The sequence below is a fragment of the Lissotriton helveticus genome, chromosome 10, assembly GCF_964261635.1.
Source record: "Lissotriton helveticus chromosome 10, aLisHel1.1, whole genome shotgun sequence".
Classification (NCBI taxonomy): Eukaryota; Metazoa; Chordata; class Amphibia; order Caudata; family Salamandridae; genus Lissotriton; species Lissotriton helveticus.
Window position 1 is genome coordinate 1028997878 of NC_136071.1, and position 22694 is coordinate 1029020571.

The following is a 22694-nucleotide window of genomic DNA, read 5'->3' on the forward strand; positions in this document are numbered from 1 at the left end:
CAATTATGTGGCATGCTCAAAATATTTTGACATCCTATTTCTAGTATTTGCTTTATCTGATTTTACTGATGAAGAAGAAAGTCAATATACCTCGTGTTGGGGAGATATATCAATCTAAGCCATGTTCACAGCTTAGACTTGAGGAGATTGGAATTTCAAAAACGATTTCCCCAGCATGGGAAGGAAAAGGAAAGGTCCTCTTAAAGTCTGTTTCTGGTCAAGCACATGCAGGTGTCCATTGATCATTATGTTCCATGACGTAGCTGGCATAGAGAATTTACAGGATGTTTATTTTGGAACTATGATTGAGTGAACATAATCTGCACCCAACCCACAGAGGTTGGATTCATGAAGTGACTGCTGGCTCGTGGGATTTGGGGCACTCAGCACTGAAGAAACAGACCATGCTCTCTGCCCAGACCCCAATCTGCGTGGTGAAATGTGTGCCCAGAGAGTTCTTGGGACATAGAACCTGCCTTCGCAGTGTGGCTGGTCATTACAGGTCTGATCACAGAACATTCTAAGATGCAACACCCTGATTCCAAAACTTTCTGTGCATAGCCAAATGAAATGATTATCAGGTTCTGGAGGCTCATGGGGAAGAGTATGGCCAAAAGCCATGTGGAGTGGATTCGAAGGGTACAGATGGTGGGAGGAGCAGGTGGCCAGTGACCACACCCTTCACTCACTTCACTCGTGTGTGAAGACCATGTGAGCTGGTCTGGGTTTTTGGGCTGAGCATAGGCGCTTATCTTGACCCGAGAGGTGCCGTGCCAGGTGAACAGCACGCCGCAGTTGGTGACTGATTTGGTCTTGGAAAAATTATATAATTAGAATACTAAAATAATCCCTGAAAACCCTTGTTAAGATGGAAAATATTGTTCTTTACCAGAAGAGAAAAACACGGAAATTCCTAAAAAAAATAAACTTCAGTTTAAAGGAATATGTGGTTAGATAGAAAGCCTAAAATTCTGTGAAAATTTCCAGTTGTTGTTAGCAACTCTCTAATAACCTCCTTCAAAGCAAAGAAACATAATATTGTTGTACTGAACTTTATTGATTACTGAAAACAGTATGTATTCAAATGTATTGCCAGTGGTATATGATTGGACTGCGTTGTATTTAAATGTACCAACATTATTTTATTGCCTTCATAACACCAGCAGGATTCCTTTACACAGTGTTCTGAACCGCATGGTTGATTTTCTTCCTGTATGGTAATAATAAGCAACAACTCATTTTATTTTAATCACTCGGGCTCAATGTCAGGTAAAACTCCTGCTTACATGCAATATTCCTGTTCTTAGCATCAGGCATGAAATCGTTATCTGGACAGTATTTTCAGAGAAAAATGGCTTATGCCTGAGCAAATCTAAAACAGTATCTTGGCCAAAACACCACAGCTGGACTTTCAAAACCATCAGAAAAAAATAATAGAATTGCATTGCATAATTTTATTGATTTCATAATTCAAAGGTGATTACATTTTATAGAGTGAATTGGCAACGCTGTTCAAAAGAAGATCTAGTGTCAAAATATTTTCAGTGGCCTGCAGATTTGTATTCTCGCCTTAAATAATGTAAAAGTTCATGTACTGAATCTATTTCTTTATTCTCCACTTTATTATCTACTTATTTGTAGGTATGTTCAGAGTTTAATGGACATGATAGATTTCCAGGACAGAAACTCGGATGACCAGAAAGTTTTATCTGAGTAAGTGCACTATTTTTATGTTGAGTATCCATTATTTTTTGCAATATATCACACTATTACTCTCTGTTTTGCACACACAATTACTTTTTCTCGCAAATTGCGATTCCTTAAATGCTATCAAGCACCCAAGTTGTGCGATTTCTCATTTAGAAATCGCCATTACCACCAACTTCAAGTTGGTGGTAATTTGCGATTTATTTCACAAATTCACTTTTTTGCATTTGTAAAGGTGCCATGTGGCGCACATACATGCCCTTAGGGCATGTATGTGCGCCATATGCGCACACATGTTCATTTCAGGGGTGCATCAGGGTGTCCTTATGACACCCTTGCGCCCTTGAAATTATTCTCAATTTGTGATTCTCAAATTGTGACTCGCAAATTGAGAATGACTTCCCAATCATTCCTATAGGCCTCCTGGCCCATAGAAATGAATGGGAAGGTATTCCTTAATTTCGATTTAGCAATTTGCTAATCGCAATTAATGAATATTAAGAATTCGCAAAAGAATTGCAAATTTTTAAATACATCCCATTTTGTAATTCTCATAGCGATTCTCAAAAAATCGCTATTTGAGAATCGCAAACACGGATGTTGATACATCTGCCCCAAATCACGACAAGGGATTTCCTAAAACTCTTTAAATAGCTGCATTTCGATCCTTCCATAGGATTATAAAATTGAAGATTTTTGGAAGAGCTGTATCTATTAGCTCGTGGAAATGTTTAGGTCTGTGCCACATACAGTGTTCATTGTGAAGGATATGCGAAAAATTAGTTTGTTTTAGAAGGAGGGCTTTGTTATATAAAGCTTTGTGATGCTACTGATGTGGTGAGGTAAACAGACATTATAGAAGGCTCCTCGCACTATGTTGACAGCAGAACGCGGGTAAGAGAATTTGGACTGCCCCGTGGCAGTGGCAAAGTAATTTGGTTGAATTTTTCTAATAGGATTTCACAACTAGAGGAGCATTGTTGATCTCCTATCATGTACCATACAGTACACTAACTGGATGTTGTGTTAAGATCGACTATGGATTTAGACAATGTGTTTGAGAGTTTGCAATGCAATGAAACAGTTACATTACTCTTTAAAAGGAAAAAAGACGAACCATAGTCACATTTGAAAAAAACATGAATGTCTGTGCACATGCTAATAATAATTAAAAGTTTATCAAGAGAAAAACACCATTGTAAGATGTTACAGATGTGGATAGCATAAAATGTGTAGAAAATACATTTTAAAATGGAAAAAGTATTCAACGTGTAGGAACAATCCTGAAAACTTGAGCACAATGTTGTTACAACCCTGTTCACACATATCCTATCGTGGAACCTTACATATATATATAATAGAATTTTCTGAATTTGTTTAGTTTTACAGAGACTCTAGTGACCATCCGGAACAGGCACAACAACGTGGTACCCACAATGGCACAAGGAGTATTAGAATATAAAGAAGCATTTGGAGTCGATCCCGTCACCAATCAAAACGTACAGTATTTCTTGGACCGGTTCTACATGAGTCGAATTTCCATCAGAATGCTAATTAACCAGCATAGTAAGCAAAACTATTTTACTTTTCTTCAAGCCAAACATTATTGACCTCTTTTTATTATGGTTCAACTATTTTCCCATTTTAACCTCACTTTTCTTTGCAAATGCATTTATTAACTCAAAAACCATGCGCTACAAAGCTTGTCCAGTGTAGCTGGTGACAATGGGTCTGGTTTGCAAAGAAAGGGTAAATTAATTTTTTTACGGAGTGTTGCCGATATTATAAATTTTGTCTTATTTTAGCATTTATGATGGTACCAAGAGTACAATTGAATAGCCATGGAAATTGTAGATTCACAGACCTACACTCTATCCTCTAGCCTGCATATTTACAACATGATAGTCTAGAGTTGGGGCAAAAGTATGCATTTTCTGTCATTGTCTCCTTTTATTTCATTATGTGAAACTATTTTTAGAAAGGTCAAAATCCCACTTCCATCAGTATCAAATGTATATCAATCCAATTTTTATTTTTTAAGTAACTTTATGTGCCTTCTTCATGGCCACCCTGCCTCCCCGCAGGCACTTCTTTGGGAACATTGATTTTTACAACCTATTCACTAAAGTTAGTGTACGCAAAAATCTGTCTGTGTGTTGGATTTTCCTGAAATACATGATATACATTGTTTGATTCAGTATTCATAGAACTCCAAATGCAATTCCACTTTTTAACTTCACTAAAACCTGTGGCCTGAAATCGTTTTGAGAATTGGAGACAGTGTATTGTGAAATGTTCTCTAAATTTAACAGAATTATTTGGATTCAGCAATGAAGGTGACATTTGCAAAGCAAAGCAATGAATACCCATTATAGCACAGGTATCACAAAGGGACTGAAAAGGAGTTATGCAAAAGAAAACCTAGTTATGTGCATGCTTAATAAGGGGAGTTGAGGAATAACCTTGGAAGTGTCTGGTTTCCCCCCTTGGGCTCAACAAAGTAATGCAATTTAGAATTTCAGCCATAGACTATATTGAAGTCATGAGCTACATTTATAGCTCAGCCCTACATACCAGATTCCGCCTGTGGCACCATTAATTCTTAGGCTAGAGTTTGGGAAAAAGAGAATGTGCCTTATTAAAATGGAGGTAACAAAACTATGTATTAATTAACAGTGAAACACTGACACTTATGGAAATGATGAGTGCATTAAGCAATACAAATACCAAACTGATATTTTTACATCCTCATCTACCTAGCAGTGGCAGCACTGCGATGGATTCTAAACCTGTACTCCTAGTATTACAACCTCACTTACACAGAAGTGCACTGACCAAATAAGTACCAGCAACTTCACTATCAGTAGGGTCAGCAGTGCAGCCACAGTTTATGCTGAGCTAGGCAGAACATCTACAGTGCTTTGTGTAGTCTGAAAGTTACCATCTCACCAATGGTTCTACACAGAGCAAGATGTTGCCTTCTGATAGATACATCTGCCGTGTGGATTCCTCACCTTGTGAATACCCCTTGCGTCAGCAACATTCGGAAGTTCTTTTTGTAGCCTCGCGCCGACGTGGACTATGACGTCATAGAGACACGACCTCGCTCGCGAATCCGCTGACGTCAACGACGCCTACAAAAGGCCCACGCCGGCGTGATGACATCAGTTCCCTTTTTTCCGCGTCGTCGACGCTAACGGTTTCGGGATACTCTGTAGCTATTTAGTATATTGTTACTTTATTTCTTCGATTCTCCATTCTCTAACCTTTTGCTTCCGTTGTCATGTCGACGAAGAAGACAGGGTTTAAACCTTGTAGAGAATGTGGGAAGATGATGTCTGTTACAGACCCCCACCAAGACTGCATCTGGTGCTTGAGTTCGGATCACGACGTTGATGGATGTTCTTCATGTCAGAAGATGAATCCGAAGGCTCTTCGTGAAAGGGAGTCTAAGCTTCTTGTGGCCAAGCTTAAGGCGAATAAAGTTAAAAGATCCTCGAAGCACTCGAAGAGGTCGAAGTCGAGATCCAGGTCGAGGTCTCGAGAGGCGTCGGCCTCGAAGTCTTCGTCTGATCACGCTTCCGGTTCTCGTAAGAAGCATAAGAAAAGGAGGCATGAATCCCGCCATCATTCAGGTGATAAGTCTGGTTCTAGATTGAAGTCTCCCAAGAGGATGAAATCGAAGGTAATTCCTCCGCAAGTGTCGGATCAAGAAGGTGAGGCTTCGCCTTCAGAGTCGATGGTCCATTCTCCGACTCCGGTTCCGGATCCGACACCGGCTCCATCTCCCACTCCGTCTCCGGCTCCAGGTGACATCGATGGAGTTCCTGTTGAGGAAGAGGTTTCGAATCCTGTTGAGGAAGCAGATTCAAACTTACCTCGAGATCGACCTGAGCATCCACCATTTCCGACTCCAGGTCAGGACCCCTCTGCGTTTTTAAACGCGATGTATGGTGTCTTCTCGAGATCGTGGTACCCCTCTGGTGCACCTTCGGGTCCCATGGGTCCAATGGCATTCAATTTGGGTGTTCCTCACTCATATGCTCCGGCACCCTTTATGCCATATATGCCAGCCCCGACTCCGCTGTGGCAGTACCAAGCTCCACCGAGGTCGACGCCAGTATCGACGCCGGCTCGGCCGAAGTCGACGACTCCGGTTCCGGCGTCACCGACTCCTGTTAATTCTATGGAGCAGCCTTCCAAGCCCTCGGATTCGATTCCGAAGTCGGCTCCGACGTCGTCGAATTCGGCGTTGGATTCGACTGCGCTTCGTGTCAAAATGAGATCTCGGAGAGAAGCTCAACGTCTTCTTGATGAACAGAGGGTTGATGAATCTTCTTCTGAAGTGGAGGAGGGCGAGCTGGATGGGAGTTGTTTTGAAGACCTGGCAGAGGCGAGTGGTCTCGAATTTTCTCCGGAGTGGTCTTTGCCTTCAGGGCCTGATGCACCCTCCAAGGATGTGCAACCATATCATGTTGTCATGAAGAAGGCAGCAGGACTTTTGGGTTTGACCTTGCCCACTGTCGAATTTAAGTCGAATTTACTGACTGAGTTTCTTCATTCTCCAAGCTCAGCAGTGGAGCCTATACTTCCATTTAATGATGCTTTAAAAGATCCCATTATGGAGGTATGGAAAAGACCTTTTTCTGCTCCTGCAGTTTCAAAAAGTGTGGCTAGGAGGTATAGAGTGGCTCCTGAGGATCCTGCTTTTTTGTCTTCACATCCTTCTCCTGAGAGTTTGGTTATTCAGGCTGCTTGTTCTAAAAAATCAGTGGGTGCTTTTCCACAGGTGCCTGGCGACAAAGAGACCAAGAAACAGGACCAGATTGCAAAAAAGACTTTCTCTTCGGCTAGTATGGCGTTGAAGTCTTCTAATGCCACTTGCCTTATGGGCAGATATATTCATGCTCTTGTGGACTCTATGCGTTCATTAATCCCTAAGGTCCCTGAGGATAGCAGAAAAGACTTTGAGGAAGCCTTGTCTGATTCTCAAGCGGCAGCCCGTCAGGTCATCCAAAGTGGGCTTGATACTACGGATTCTGTGGCAAGGATCATGGGCACGGCGGTTGCCACAAGGCGCTCAGCCTGGTTGAAGTCGTCTGATTTTTCGGCTGATGTGCAGTCGGCTTTGTTGGATTTGCCTTTGGATGGTGAGGGGCTCTTTGGAAAAAAAGCAGACACGGCCTTGGAGAGATTCAAGGACAGCAGGGCAACTGCTAGATCTCTTGGCCTTCAGGTCAGAGGTTCTACGACCAGGAAATTCAGAGGGTTTGGTCGCTCTTCCTTTCGTTCATATGGACAAGGTCGGCAGCAGCAACAGCAGCAGCAACAGCAGAATACCTTGTATAGGTCATACAGGGGAAAGCAGAGAGCACGTCCTCGAGGACGTCAAGCCTCTTCCTCCTCCACCTCCTCCAACCCCCCAGCCACAGAGAAGCAGCCCTAGATCCGCCATTCAGGATCATGTAGGCCCAGTGGGGGGTCGGCTTACCCACTTTCTACGGGATTGGGAATCGGTTACATCAGATCTTTGGGTTCTCAATCTCGTAGAAACTGGGTATGCCCTTCCCTTTCGGGAATTCCCTCCCAATTACCCTCCTTGCCAGGGGTATTGCTCAGAGGAACATCTGTTACTCCTCCAGGAGGAAGTCCAAACTCTATTGAGAAAAGGTGCGATAGAGGTGGTCCCAGAGCAGGAAAGGGGTCAGGGATGCTACTCCCGGTATTTCCTGATTCCCAAGAAAGATGGTCGTCTTCGTCCAATCCTGGATCTCAGGATCTTGAATTTTTATCTGAAGCAGGAGAAATTCAAGATGCTCAGCCTTGCTCAGGTTCTTCAGCCTCTGCTGGAAGAAGACTGGATGGTGTAACTCGACTTGCAGGATGTGTATTTTCATATTCCAATCCTGAAGTCGCACAGGAGGTATCTCCGTTTTACGGTGGGGTCGCAGCACTACCAGTTTGCGGTCCTTCCGTTTGGACTTACTACTGCGCCTCGGGTCTTCACCAAGGTGATGGCAGTGGTGGCGGCGCATCTCAGAAGGTCAGGGATTCCTGTATTCCCGTATCTGGATGACTGGCTGATCAAAGCAGAGTCGTCAGAGACTGTGCTCCATCATCTGCAGGAGACAACCCAGTTGTTGTACAGGTTGGGTTTTTCGATAAATGTACCCAAATCTCACCTGGTGCCCTCCCAGCGCAACCTGTTCATAGGTGCTGTACTGGACACAACTGTATGTCATGCATTCCCTCCTCCTCAAAGGATTCGCGACATACAGGAAATGATTCCTTTGTTCTACAATGGAGCGGTTGTTCCAGTCCTGAAGGTCCTTCGTCTGCTCGGTCTGATGGCTTCTTGCATTCTGTTGGTCAATCATGCACGCTGGCACATGAGGGCACTCCAGTGGTGCCTCCGCAGGCAGTGCTATCAGCACAACGGAGATCTCAGGGAGTCAGTGAGGATCTCCAGAGAAGCTGCGGCGGATCTGTCTTGGTGGGGCGTGGAAGGCAATCTGTCTCAAGGAAAGCCTTTCCAGCTGCCTCCATCGGTGGCCACAGTGATAACGGATGCATCCACTCTAGGGTGGGGTGCTCATCTGGGGGATCTGGAGGTCAAGGGTCTTTGGTCTCCAGAGGAAAGGTTGCTTCATATCAACCTTCTAGAATTGCGGGCGATTCGTTAAGCGCTCAAGGCCTTCCTCCCTTCCCTTCGCGGTCGTTCGGTCCAAGTCCTGACGGACAACACGACCGCGATGTGGTACATCAACAAACAGGGAGGAGTGGGGTCGCAGTGTCTCTGCAGAGAGGCTCTGCGCCTCTGGTCCTGGGTTCAGGACCATCAGATTTGTCTGATGGCGAATCATCTGGCCGGAGTTCTGAACGTGCGTGCAGACAGTCTCAGTCGGCAGTTCTCTGCCGACCACGAGTGGAGGCTTCACCCGGAGGTGGTTCACGACATCTTTCAGATGTGGGGAACTCCTCGGGTGGATCTGTTCGCCACTCGCGAGAATGCTCACTGCCTGTCGTTCTGCAGTCTCCAGTTTCCGATGCAAGGAGCTTTGGGGGACGCGTTTCAGTTGAGTTGGGGAAATCAGCTCCTTTACGCGTTTCCTCCCATACCCTTGATTCCTCGGGTTCTGAGGAAGATTCGCCAGGACCGGGCCCAAGTCATATTGGTCACCCCGGACTGGCCAAGAAGGGTGTGGTATACAGATCTTCTCCACCTCTCCTCTCACCCGCCGCTCCGTCTCCCTCTCAGGGCAGACCTCCTCTCTCAGATGGAGTGGCAGGTTCTACACCCCCACTACCAGACATTGCACCTTCATGCCTGGAGATTGAACGGGGCAACCTGAATTCCTTTTCCCTCCCGCCTGACGTTGTGGATGTCATCTTGTCAGCCAGGCGTGACTCCACTAAGTCCATTTATTCTTATAGATGGTCGAAATTTGTCACGTGGTGTGGGGAAAAGTCTATTGACCCGGTGAGAGCCCATTTGTCTGATGTTCTCCAGTTTGCCCTTTCTCTGGCGCAACAGGGGCTTGCTGTTGCCACAGTGAAGGGTTATCTTTCTGCGCTGTCGGCTTTTCTCCGCTTGCCTGACCAGCCATCTCTTTTTAAGTCTCCTGTGGTCTTAAGATTTTTGAAGGGCCTCACAAATAGGTTCCCTCCTTCTCCTTTTATTGTGCCTCAGTGGGACTTAAATCTTGTTTTGACTTTTTTGATGGGTGCTCCTTTTGAGCCTCTTCACAAATGTCCCATGAGACTTTTAACCTTTAAAACAGTCTTCCTTGTTGCAATAACCTCGGCAAGGAGGGTAAGTGAGCTTCAAGCTCTTAGTTTCAAGCCCCCTTTCTTGACCATTCATGCTGATCGAATGGTCCTTAGGACCAGGGCTGCTTTTCTGCCTAAGGTGGTAACTCCTTTTCATCTGGGGCAGTCCATTACCCTACCTATCTTCTATCCTCCCCCTCACCCTTCTAAGGAGGAAGAGAGACTGCACCGTCTGGACCCTAAGAGGGCGGTGTCCTTTTACTTGGACAGATCCAAGGACTTTCGTTTGGAAGACCAACTCTTCATTGGCTTTGCTGGCTGCAAGAAAGGAAGAGCGGTCCATAAAAGAACCTTGTCAAGATGGATCGTCCTCTGCATTAAGATCTGCTACTCTTTGGCCGGTAAGGAACCACCAGAGGGTATAAGGGCTCATTCTACAAGGGCTAAGTCTTCGACCTCTGCATTGGCTAGAGGTGTGCCTGTAGAGGATATTTGTAGAGCGGCAACTTGGTCTTCCCTCCACACTTTCGCGAAGCATTACTGCTTGGATACCGAAGTGAGGAGGGACGGTCATTTTGCAGGCTCTGTCCTTCAGGATTTCCTGGTATAGAGGAGTGGACACCCTCCTCCGGGAGTGGGGACTGCTGTGGGACTCTATTCACAAGGTGAGGAATCCACACGCAGATGTATCTATCAGAAGAACAAGTTACTTACCTTCGGTAATGCTTTTTCTGGTATATACAATATCTGCCTGTGGATTCCTCACATGCCCGCCCGCCTCCCCGTTGTCCACTCTTCTATACCAGTGTTACTGTAATGTAATGTATATATATTTTGCTGTCATGGAAATGTTTCTATAGCTTTCCTGCTTTTGCTTTACACTGTGTGTTTTGCCTTTACTATTGTGTACTGTGTATACTGTATGCATTTCTACTGTCATTGGTCCGTCCGTGTGCCTCGATGGCACGGAAAAAAGGGCGGAACTGATGTCATCACGCCGGCGTAGGCCTTTTGTAGGCGTCGGTGACGTCAGCGGAGTCGCGAGCGAGGTCGTGTCTCTATGACGTCCTAGTCCACGTCGGCGCGAGGCTACAAAAAGAACTTCCGAATGTTGCTGACGCAAGGGGTATTCACAAGGTGAGGAATCCACAGGCAGATATTGTATCTACCAGAAAAAGCGTTACCGAAGGTAAGTAACTTGTTCTTCTCAACTGCTGGAACAGTTTAGCTGCTAATGCACAGATGCCGTCAAATGCCACAAATCTATAAATAAGAAGGGAGGGTGATGGTAAATCTGCATTAGCAGATGACTCCTACATGCCAGACAGGTACCCTATAAGGCTGGTGGAGCACTGTTCAGCAAAGCTGCCTTCTCAGGCTTACAAGGATCACAGTTGTTTGCACATGCAATCCTATCTCACATATTGGCAGTTTGAGCTTGCCTGGTCACATGTGGAAATAAAAAAAACAGTTTAGCTACCCACTGAAGCTCAAAGCATAATGTGAGATACAAATCGCTATGCAGTTGAATTGCCACATCCTAATTAGTCCTCTGTTCACTTCAAAAATGTATTTTTTTATGAGTTTATGTTTCCTTTATACTTTTAATTATGAATAAGAACTGTAACAACATTTATTTTATTACAGCACTACTTTTTGATGGCAGCACAAACCCAGCACATCCTAAACACATAGGAAGCATTGATCCTTTTTGTGATGTGGTGGAAGTTGTCAATGGTACGTGTCATTTTACAACTTTTGTTGCCTCCTTTAATGAAATATGTATGGGATGGAACTGATAGTAGCACAGTGCCCTTTTTTAAAAATAACTTTCTGTGCGTAACGTAGCATTTTACAAGCATACTTGAACACACCACTTTTAACTAACTAATTTGAAATAGCAGACACCGTGTCTTTCTAAGATGAATATATTTCATTGTTGGAATTCACTGTGTGTTGCTTTTTGAATTTTTACTCATAATGTTTCAGCAGCAGTGGCAATGTGTCTTTCTCCTAGCTTCATACGTGTGAAACAGAGTAAACCGTTGTACATGCCACCGTAAATACGCAGTGCCTTAGAGATATTTGATTGCTTAGTATGTGAAATTCAAAAGCTCTTTACCGATAATTCATGTGCTGGATATTCATTATAGATTTGAAAAAAAATATTAAATCTGAAAAGCGATGTTGCCCACTTGCAGCTCTTTTTTCAGCATTTGCCCAGGGATCATATTGTCTAGATCTGTTTGTACAAACTAGTAAGGCCTGCCATAAACTGTCTGTGAAGAACATTAGGGAATACATATAATGTTTTTGGATTACTGCTTACTCCACAGCAATAGTTTTTCTCACATTCACAAAGAGGAAGTGTTCCCAAGAGGAAATCTTCTCTTTAGTGAATGCCTTCCCTCTCCAACTCTGGAGTCATTCATTTGTCAAAAGTTTGCGAGAGGATTTTGGTACCAGAACATTGATATGTGGCAGAATCACTATTTGGAATGGGCATCCCTTCTAAATAGTAATTTGGTATCGAGTCACAAAGCCATTTTCGCAGGCAGTAAAAATTTACTGACTCCTAAAATGGCTTTAGTGCATGGTTTAAAAGGTTTTTACAGTTGCAAATTGCTACTCGACCCGTAGAAACTATGAAATCGGTTATTAAATCAATGGTTAATGTACTAATGTTAGTTTATCGCCTTGGAAATCATTTCACTGTTACTACTACACTTTTTTTCAAAATGTGTTTTCTTAACTTCTGTATCATTAAGTACCAACCCTCTGAACTCAGTTAGGAATACCATTTCATTAATTTTGTTCTATAGAGTGTGGGAGCAGTTTTTATTGTTTTTAATTAAAAAAAATCTCTTTTTAATGAAATACAGATGCTTTTGAAAATTCCAAGATGCTGTGTGACCAGTATTACCTGGCTTCCCCTGACCTAAAGATTAAGCAGACAAATGGTAAGAACAACACATTAGCAGCAAACACAGTATATGTACTTAAACACAAAAACACCTTAACACTGCTACTATACAAATAAATGTTTCCATCTCTTTCACAAAAAATTGCATATTTGCAAAATAATTATAACTAATGTGTCATCACTATTTACACGCTGTTGCTATATACATAAAGAATTGTTGGTTAAACACACTTAAATGTGTCATAAATAACAATCTATTCTGCTTTGATTTTAGGAAAAGCACCTGGCCTTCCTATTCACATAGTCTATGTTCCGTCTCATCTTTACCATATGCTGTTTGAGCTCTTTAAGGTATGTGAACTTGAGTCAGAGTTCATAAAGTTCTCTATGTGTAATCATCTGTGAATTGTACTTTTTTTTTATGCGGTCTCCGTTGCTTTGTCCAGACCTGTTTGCTATGCATTTAGTGGCTTTGTTGTCTATGGCCTTCACTTGTACTTTTGTACCATTGGACATGCAGCGTCCATAGTTCAATTTCTCTGTTTCCTGTGAGTCAGCTTTCAGTAACCCACTCTTCAAATATTAACTCAGGATTACAGATCTTTTTGTTGTTTTACAGTAAGTTTCAGGTAATATGTCTTAAAGATATGTTGCACCAGTTTGTGCATGATAGAAAATTGAGTGAGTGAAGAGTTTAGGAAAAAAGATCTTTGAACAGTTGCAACTTCGAATGTACGAGTCTTGGTAGTAGTAATCATATATTTTACAAATAAAAATGAATATACTCCAGCATCGGATCTAGCATATATTCACATGATTGCATCATACCCAATATCAGGTGGGGAATCCCTGGTAATCTTAAATAGCAGTAAACTGTGTTGAAATGGCCGTTGGCCTCAAAAACAGTGTTTGTTTATTAGTACATCCACCTCATTTGATTCCCCCTAAAGACCACCATAGCTGAGATTTCAACTGCATGTCATGTGTGAGAAAGTGTGCAAGGAAAGCTCTAATCTAACCTCTTAGTGACCCTATACTGATACTTTTCTAGTGTACCCTAGGACTGAATGAGCCCTACCTTCAGCTTTCCGAGTATTTTGAGTTACTTTTAAGGTAAAAAAAAATGTTTTGCAAGGGATACAATTTTCTCTGTCCCCAGCTGTCATCATGACTGACAGAGAGAGAGCAAACCTCTATTCAAATCTTGTTCTAGCTGTGGGCAGAAAAATATTTTTGCTTATGGTCCACAAAAACTATGAATTTACTGCATTTATTCTACTCACAAGGTTTCATGCTCTGATTAATGTATGGATGCCTTATCCAAGAATCTGAAGGACGGGAGAGAACGTTTGCACTAAATTTGTTGGATGATAAAAAGAAATACCTTCTTCTAAGGTTCTGGACTTTCACTTTATTACCTTCGTTCATTTAGCCTTACTCTCTCGATAATGTAAGTCTGAGAGATCTTTTACTGTCAGCTGTTCTGAATGAGAGCGAGTAAAGCTTGATGTGTGTTTGATGAATGTGACTGCAGTGACAAAAGAGCACCTTCAGGCTGCCTGAATGTAATCGCTATGAATCCATGCCTGCATTATTGGTTGTTTGTTTTGAATCTAACAATGCTCACATTAATGTATATATTACGAATAGTTTACTGTGTTTCCTTTTCTCAGAATTCAATGAGAGCAACAGTAGAAAGCCATGAAGACAGCCCCTCTCTTCCTTCGATTGAAGTCAATGTTGTTTTAGGAAAAGAAGATTTAACAATCAAGGTAACCACTTCCCTTTGTAGTTGTAAATTAAATGAAAAATAGTCTGCTCGAGTCACATTTGAAATGCTACAGAACTTTAGTCACTATGAATTTCCCAACTATGTTACTGTGCTAAGCACGTTTAAGATGGGTACATAGGATCTTCATTGGTACACTCCTCTATTCCCCATATAATTTCCTTTATAATATTTTGGAAAGCAGCACACCCAAGTGGATTCCACTTCAAACCCCTTTGCAGTGGGTGACATGGTGTTACAGCTCATGCAACAGTGTCTGAAGGTGATCTATATAGGAAAGGATCTACCTTTAAAATCTTGGAGTCAAAGGGTGGATAGATGGCAGATTTCTGTCTGGTTTGTTAATAATGCAGGAAAATGTTAGGTATACATAGAGGCAGGGCCATGATGTACCTTCTGGAAGAGGCATTGATCCTTTTGTGAACAGTTTTCAGAGCATGTGATCAGGACGTTTCAACAGAAAGCTCAATTGAGGTTAATGCCTCTGTTTTGTTTGCAACTTTGAAAGTTCGTATTTTGGGAAACCAACTGTATCTACTATTTAATTGGTAAAATCTAGTAATCCCAACTGCAGGCCCTTTGGGCAGTGCTGTGACAAATGTATACAACTAGCTGTATCCCATTATATTGAACTCTTCACCAGCATAGGTAAGACTGAAGTAAAACAGATACTGGGCTGTCACCCCTTGAATTGGTTTTATAACTTTGACCCATTTGCCCATTGTCACTACTCTGCTGCTCTGAACCTGGATATTTTCTTGACATAATTATTTTTAATCCACCAAAGCTGTTCCATAATGTTTTGTGGTACAGTACCAAATACTCTTCTGGAAGATATAGCCACATAACTGCATAATTGGGTACTCATGTGGTCTCAGCAAAAATTTGTCGAGAGGCCCTGTGTTTTCACCTGTGACATATGGAGTAGTCATACTTATTTTGTGGGCCATGCATGTGTAATATTGTTCAAATCTGTATTCAGCAATGAATGTGATGGATATATTCACTGTTTCAAATATTCGTGTTTACTACAACAAACACTTTTGTTAAACACTACCGGTTTGTAAAAAAATAAGCAGATGTGCAGCACCAGTTGCTAAATTTGTACAGATTGCATTGAGTAACAAAGAAAACTGCCTTTTCCAGATTTCAGATAATGGAGGTGGGGTGCCTCTGAGGAAAATTGAGCGTCTCTTTAGCTACATGTATTCTACGGCTCCAAAACCAATGATGGACAACTCTCGAAATGCTCCATTGGTAAGAAAGTTAAGAAGCTAATATGTGATATTTGGCATGTGTATAGTGTATTTGCAAAAAGGAGGCCAACCGCTTGTATGGCATTGAAGTAGCTTTTGGTGTTGGTGAAGGGGTCACTTCCAACAAGTCTCACTAAAACTCTTCTCAGCTCTTGGTAGCTATGGCACTAGCAGCCGGAAGTTCTCCATTGAAATTATTGTTAAGTTAAGGCAGTAAACAATTTTGAAGTTAAAAATACAAAACAATAGAAGTTCTAAAACAATAAAAAAAAATATCAACAACATCATTAGTTAACAAGACAACATAACAACTAGAACTGATTATGGGAAATCAGAGATATTATATTTTAAAGTTTTAAGAACAAAGGACAAATGCACCTAGAAAAGGTGAGGCGCCATTGAACACTATCAGTTCCCATTTCTCCGAGACCCACGTGCAATTTCAGACTAACTGCAATGTAGTACAGTTCAGATACACAAAGCCTGGATGCCGCTGTCAAAGTAGAGCCTGAGTTAGAGTTTGGTGGATGGGTTTCGCTGGAAAAGGAAAAACACCAGATACACCTTCCCCATTATTACAAATGCATTATTATTTTCTGTGGCACTTGTAAAAAGGCAGACAGGATATCCTCAACGTGTGTGAAAGAGTAACTAATTTGCAAGCGCTGAATCAGGCCCAATCGCCTTTTTCAGGAAGTCCAAATTTCCCAGCAGAATAAGGTGCAAGGTTGAAGTCAGCAAGAGTCCTGCAGAGTTGGATAGGTCGTCGTTGAGCACCTGCTGAAGTCATTGTTCTTGGTGCCGAAACCTCTGAACAGGACAGAGCTGGATTTTGTTGCCACCGTGATCACTTCATTGCTGGGTTAGATTTGCTTCCTGACCACTTATGTTATCTAGCAATTTAATACCACAAAACCCCTAATAGTGTGGCATTGTCGCAGTCATACACAAAGATTTGTTTGTTTGGAGAGCGTGTGATAATGAGAAGTTTGACACTTTAACTCCTATCATAATAGTGCTGTTAGCTGACAAACTAGGCTGGCTGTTATTTGTCCCTTGACATGGGGCCCATTGACAGCCAAGTTTTAGTGCAGTTGTTCACCAGGGTTATATGTTGCAGTTACTCGTCATTCAAGCGGTATGCCAAGTAGTGCAAAGTCATCTGTTTTATGTTTTAGAGGAAACAGGAGTCCTGTACACTGAGGCCCCACTAAGATGTGGCTGGAAATGGATCATTGTGAGAGTTTAGAATAGTTGATTCTTGTTTCTTGAAAGCAAGGGGAAATTATAACTGTTTTGAATGCTGCAATTGTGCATTAACTGCACAGTCGACTTTGCTTTAAATTTTCATACATGTTGTCATATTAGCCCTGCTTACTGTTTAGTATTTTTTAGTTCCTTATTAGAGTAATGGAATATTTATAAGTCTTGCAAAAACATCGGAAAGGGGCACAATATGTGGATTCATGTTTGCATGGCAGAACATGGCAAGAGGAGTTCAGTAGGGTAGGATTTGAAATGTATTGATGTTATTTGTCTATAACTGCAATACACATATAACACAGAACATCTTAGAAAGATGCACATGCATCCAGAGCAGCTTAGAAATGATCTCATTGCTAACAACAGCAGTTCAATTGGACACGAGCTGGTCCTGGAACAAAGCAGCACACTTTTGAATAATGTAATAATTGTTTTGAAAATTATTGAGTAAATTGGAGTGCAGGTTGAATTTACTGATATTTTTAACAACAGCAGACACCGTGTATACATTCTCTGCAACATAATACATGAGGCAAAACTCGTAACACCCTTTCAACAAAGTAAAGATAGGCCAGTAGGTGACGATCATGGTTGCCAAATAACACCCACCACCTCCGACTGACTCGCACATGCTAAGGAATATGCTTACCAGATAACCCATGTGGCACCTACACAACTTGGAAAGACCTCCATCTACACCCATCAAACATTTCAACGCACGAACATTGAGAGTGAAAATACCTGTACCTGAAACTTAAAGAATCATATGAACCACTAACAATACAGCTTTACAGGCCAAACCAGATACATGTCTGTGATGGAAGACTCAAAACCAAGTTCAAAGGGTACCTGAGCTCCACCTTAGCTGCCAGTGAGCTATTCATAGAGCTTTAACATAAGGCAATTGATATGAATGTAAACAGAGGTAACTTAAACATTGCATGCTTTTGGCTTTCATATATAGGCAGTGCTTGTTTTCGCACAACTAGTGCTTTTAATATGGCTTCTTTCAGAGAGCGGTAATTCTAAAATTAACATAAGTAAAGATGAAAGAATGTTCAATGGTGCACCTTCTCTAATGTAAGTAAGTTCTTTGTTTTTTAGGCTGGCTTTGGATATGGATTGCCAATTTCTCGCCTGTATGCCAGGTACTTCCAGGGTGATTTACAACTATACTCAATGGAAGGTTATGGAACAGATGCTGTGATCTACCTAAAGGTACGTTTACTTTCACACTTGTCCTAAATTAATATCCTCACTTGTCTTTAAGGACTGAGTACATGTCAACTTTCCATCCAGTAGAGAAGGGCTAGCTGATTTTCTGAGCAATATATCATGCCAGTAGTGTCAAATTATTCTTTGTGATCCAACCTACTGCAGGAAGGAGGGACCACTTGTCTATGGATCATCAACTTTCTATAGGGAAGGGCTTGTTTATTCACTTTGTATCCAAGGTGTTGATTATAGGAGCTAGTGCTTTTTTGGTCTGCAGTCTGTTGTCTGATGTGTGTACTTGGAGCTCAGGGATATATCATCTAGAGCAATGCTATGACCTGAAGTCTTGGGTAATCACACTACGCTGCCTTTTTGCAACACCTAAATTAACATCATACCTGCTTTATTTCGGTTAGGAATAGCAGGTGCCATTTTGAAGTGAAGAAATATCTTCTCAGTTCAAAAGTTTGTCCACACACAAATATATAGGGAGTTTCAAAGTTTGAAACTGTAATTTGCTCAGTTTTTTTGTTTGACCAATAGAAGATTTTGTTGTAGAATATGACTGAGTTCCTAACTGTATTGATTGCCAGCCTGCATGTCTATTTTTAAATGATTCACATTTAAATTCCCTCTGTCATAAATGATGAATATGAGTGAAAACTGTACAAGTAATTTGTTGTGGTTGAACTCATGTTGAATACTTGTATTCAAGTATTCAACAACATTTGACTTGCAGTTAATTTGAATTGCCACTTATGTGAAATTGTAACAACACACTTTCTATTATTGGACTAGATTTCAAATTTTGTACATTCACCAAAAGTATCCCATAAATCTGGATTTCCACGAGTAGTAGGAGCAAGCTTTCGTCTCCGTCAGGAAAATAGGCTGCTACTGTAATAATCTGCTACTTTTTACACCCATGAAATATGGGGATGCCAGCCTTCTTTGGTGCAAAGTAGACATGGTAAACCACTGGGAAGGTTTTTGAATATCAACAAAGATTTTACTTTATGCATGTTTACTACCTTCCTAAATCTCCAGGCGTTCTTAAAAACAGACAAGTTCCTGCTCTATTCCTAAGCATATGAATGTGATACATTTGCTACACTACCAGAATGTCTGTAACAGTAAGTCCTTGTGATATTTGTAAAAGACACACAATTAATGGACAGAATGCCGACCAAATCAAAAAATTCATCTCCAGTCAACAGATCTGGGTTAAATCCATCATTCTTTTGCTCACCATGCCACCCCAGTTTAGATCTGGCCATATGCAAATCAGTATTGACTCTGTGCCTCATGGGAACAGTCCAGCCCGATCTGCCAAGCCAGGTCTTCCCTGGACCAGAAACAAGCATCCTAGGACCGGTTTCGAAGTTTCACCCCTCTTCAGCCAGGATAGCTTGATTCCAGCGGCACAGTGAGCCCAGGACCCGCGTCTGGGCATACCTGGCGCACTTAGGGCGAGAAAGCAAAAGACACACAATTGATGGACGGAATGCAGACCAAATCAAAACATTCACCCCCAGTTTGCACTTGTGATATTTGTGGCTACTGATGACATTTTTTGCAATCCTAAGTTAAACTTTCATTGACAAATGATTTTGTATATCCATCTCTGTGTATGCTCTGTGCGTCTAAAGTTAGATTTAACTGACAGTATTTGGCTTTTTTTACACTTTCTTTTAAAGAATTAAGTACTTTGCAAATAACTCAATTATTTGTGTTGCAGTATGGAAAGATGTGTCATAGGCAATTTTATTTTGCTCTTTTGGTCATTGGGATGGGGATTTTATGATCCTTTGAACACTACAGTCTGGGTCGGTCATTACTAGTAACAGCATGTTTGACTGTAGTCCTTTGTAGGTAATCTTTAGTGAGACTGATGACTATACAGCAGTCAGATTTTCATATGAACATGGGCAAAATTTAGTACTAGAGGGGAAAGTAAGTTTAGATACTGAACATATGCGCAAGAAAAAAAATATTAACTACAGATGAGCCAGATGTTTATGCACAGTAGGTCATAATATTAAAATTGAATGAATACACCCAAAACGTTTTTAACACAAGCATGTCACATGTAGCTCACGGAGTTTGGTGCCAATAGTTGCCTCTTACGTACTTACACTTTCCAAGTGGTGAGAACCACATATGTTGGATAAAAAAGGGCCAAACATGTGAGTGGTGTTTTCTGAGTGAGGAAAAGAAGATTCAATATTTAAACAATTATTATAAATGATGTTCCTCCTAAGATGTAGATCATACTTAACTAATATCTAATGGTACTCAACTAGTGAGCCCTTTTGGTGGTTGGCACTGTGCAAGCCATCTTCATTAAAACGATTAAATGGTACACAAGATGACAAAAGAGCACCAGGCAGCTGAATGTCTAATATCCTGCTTTTCTAATTAATGTATTTTTGATATGGAAACTGCACACATAAAGAGATTTCTTAACTTGATATGACCTGCACCTAAACGGCAATTTTACCTTTAATTGGCTGTGTACAATGACTATTTATTCCCAGGCGGGCAATGTACTCTCCCTTCAGTGGGGATTCCCAGCCAGCCTGATCCTGATCCCCTTAATGAAGTTAGATGGGAGGGTAGAATCACTGTTGTTGGCATTGCTTATTCTAAAAAGGTTTCTTTTACACTGTGGATCAGTCTCTTACCCCTGGGCGGTTTTCTAGATAGACTCATGTAATACCTGGTCAAATATTGCAGGTCACATGCTTGCAATTTTGATAAATGAAAAGAATGTTGCGTGTTCGGTGTTCTGAGATCTTGAGTGAAAGATGTATTGCCATCTTTGCATTACTGACCCCACCTTAATAAGTAGTTTCTTCTGATTACCCTCCCCTCATAAGCATTGTATGACACATTCATTGTTTTGGCATGCTGTACACTGGAATGGTCTTTAACTGAACCAAAACTTTGGTGTCAGGTGTCATGCTCCAGAGTAACAGCATTTGGCTCATGTTTACCCCTGACTGTGCAAACTGAGTGAAGAGATTTTTTATTAGCGGAGCGCACATCAGATTCCACTGATGGCTTCAATCAGTAGCTGCCCCCAGGGTATTAGAGGAGTCTTTGTGAGCAGCAGGCCTGCATTTGATTCTCTGTGGCACCAGGGATTGACCGTTAGAGCTAGGAGAGACTCCTTTAAGACCTGTGTAGGCTCAGTGGTATCTGCTAGTACCTCTCTATATTCCTACGACTTGTATGAGGCAGAATTAAGAGTGTTGCCTTCTCCTATATGCAAATGTAAGAAACATTGAGATGCTATAAGTGGCTGATCTGATTGGGATATCTTAACAGTATGCTGATATTTGTTTGTTGCCTATGCAATACGAGCATGCTAATTTGTTTTTGGGTTTTGTTTACAGGCGCTATCAACAGACTCAGTAGAAAGACTTCCTGTTTTTAATAAATCTGCCTGGAAACATTACCAAGCGAGTCCTGAAGCTGACGACTGGTGTATCCCTAGTCGAGAGCCAAAGAATCTTGCAAGGTAGAACAGACCACTCCTGGGACACAAAGTGCCAAGAAACTGGAAAGGGAACAAACCGCTTTTCACAACAGACCTTTGCCTGAAACTGTTACGCTGTCGTAATCAATCGGGCGGAGCAACACTGCCTGAGAGCTGGCCAGATAAGTGACAAGGCAAACATGGGAACCACAATGGTGCGGTAAATGAAAAGAAGAAAATTGGAGCAAAATCTCACCGTGTCTTCATTGAAAGGCTCTTTTGGCAATCTCCGTCACAGAACTTGTGTGATGCACTACTAGCAGATATGAATATTGATGCCATTTTCATCGGTTTATGATTTTCTTCTTTGTGGAAATGAGTGCCATCAAGCTACCATTGACCCCAACTATAAAGACACATGGGATGACCACATCCTTCCCGTGGGCCATTAATGAGCCCATCCAAGACTGTGGTCGCGTGAAATATTTTTGTTTGAACAATGAAGTATGTTACATAAGTGCAGATTTTTAAAAGCCGCAATTCCAATGATAGCAAAACATATTTTGGCATATTGCCTGATATTTTAATAGTTCACTCTTTCAGAAGTAATAAAAATACATATGTGTATTATGTAAATAAGTAAATACGTGTCGAAATGTAGCAATAAATACATGAGGCAAATGAGTAATATAAACTGCCATACCACTATAAAAAAGTATTCTCATTTTCCTGTATTAAGTAGGTTAGTAATGACTGCTCAACAATTCCAATCAAGTTGATATATGGGGATTGTTAGGAAGACCTTTCCAAAACAACATTTCAACCATTTCAGTCTGCAGCAAGCTCACCCTTGATTTACCATATTTTATGCAAATCAATGTGCGAGCAATTGATGCATTAAAATAATACACTTGCTTGATTTTACGGACCATCCGCAGCACTTGTATAAGACATACTTGTTGTATGTTAAAAAATATATGCCGTAGTGTTGGGAATTTTATGGCGAGTATGTTTTTGTTTCAAAGAAAGTAAATGCACCAAATAAATTATTATTGTATTACTGCAGTGCAGTTATTTTCTACAGAGCGAATGAACTCAATGTACGATCGCTACCTCATTTCTTACCGGTTGCTCACTAGTGTGATACTTGCCTATCGTAGCCTTCTGTTTGCACCTATATTGGCTCCAGTATATCTTCAGTATTTGTATAGTGTATATTTTGTAAGATGCACCCATTTCACTTTTTCCCTAGTATGCACTGATTTATACCTCATATATTTTGTATTGCAC

General features: G+C 41.4%; 1 protein-coding gene across 1 annotated transcript in view; it reads left to right on the top strand.

The window, feature by feature from the left end:
- The window catches only part of LOC144784737 (pyruvate dehydrogenase (acetyl-transferring) kinase isozyme 2, mitochondrial-like), a 49291-nt gene extending 26827 nt beyond the window's left edge, over positions 1-22464 (top strand). The window contains exons 3-11 of the mRNA XM_078663725.1: positions 1642-1713; positions 3089-3273; positions 11125-11214; positions 12360-12437; positions 12675-12751; positions 14074-14172; positions 15336-15446; positions 17813-17926; positions 21322-22464. Coding sequence (XP_078519851.1) covers positions 1642-1713; positions 3089-3273; positions 11125-11214; positions 12360-12437; positions 12675-12751; positions 14074-14172; positions 15336-15446; positions 17813-17926; positions 21322-21450 — 955 coding nt within the window. The 3' untranslated portion in view covers positions 21451-22464. The remainder of the gene's footprint in view (positions 1-1641; positions 1714-3088; positions 3274-11124; positions 11215-12359; positions 12438-12674; positions 12752-14073; positions 14173-15335; positions 15447-17812; positions 17927-21321) is intronic.
- The last annotated feature ends 230 nt before the right edge of the window (positions 22465-22694 follow it).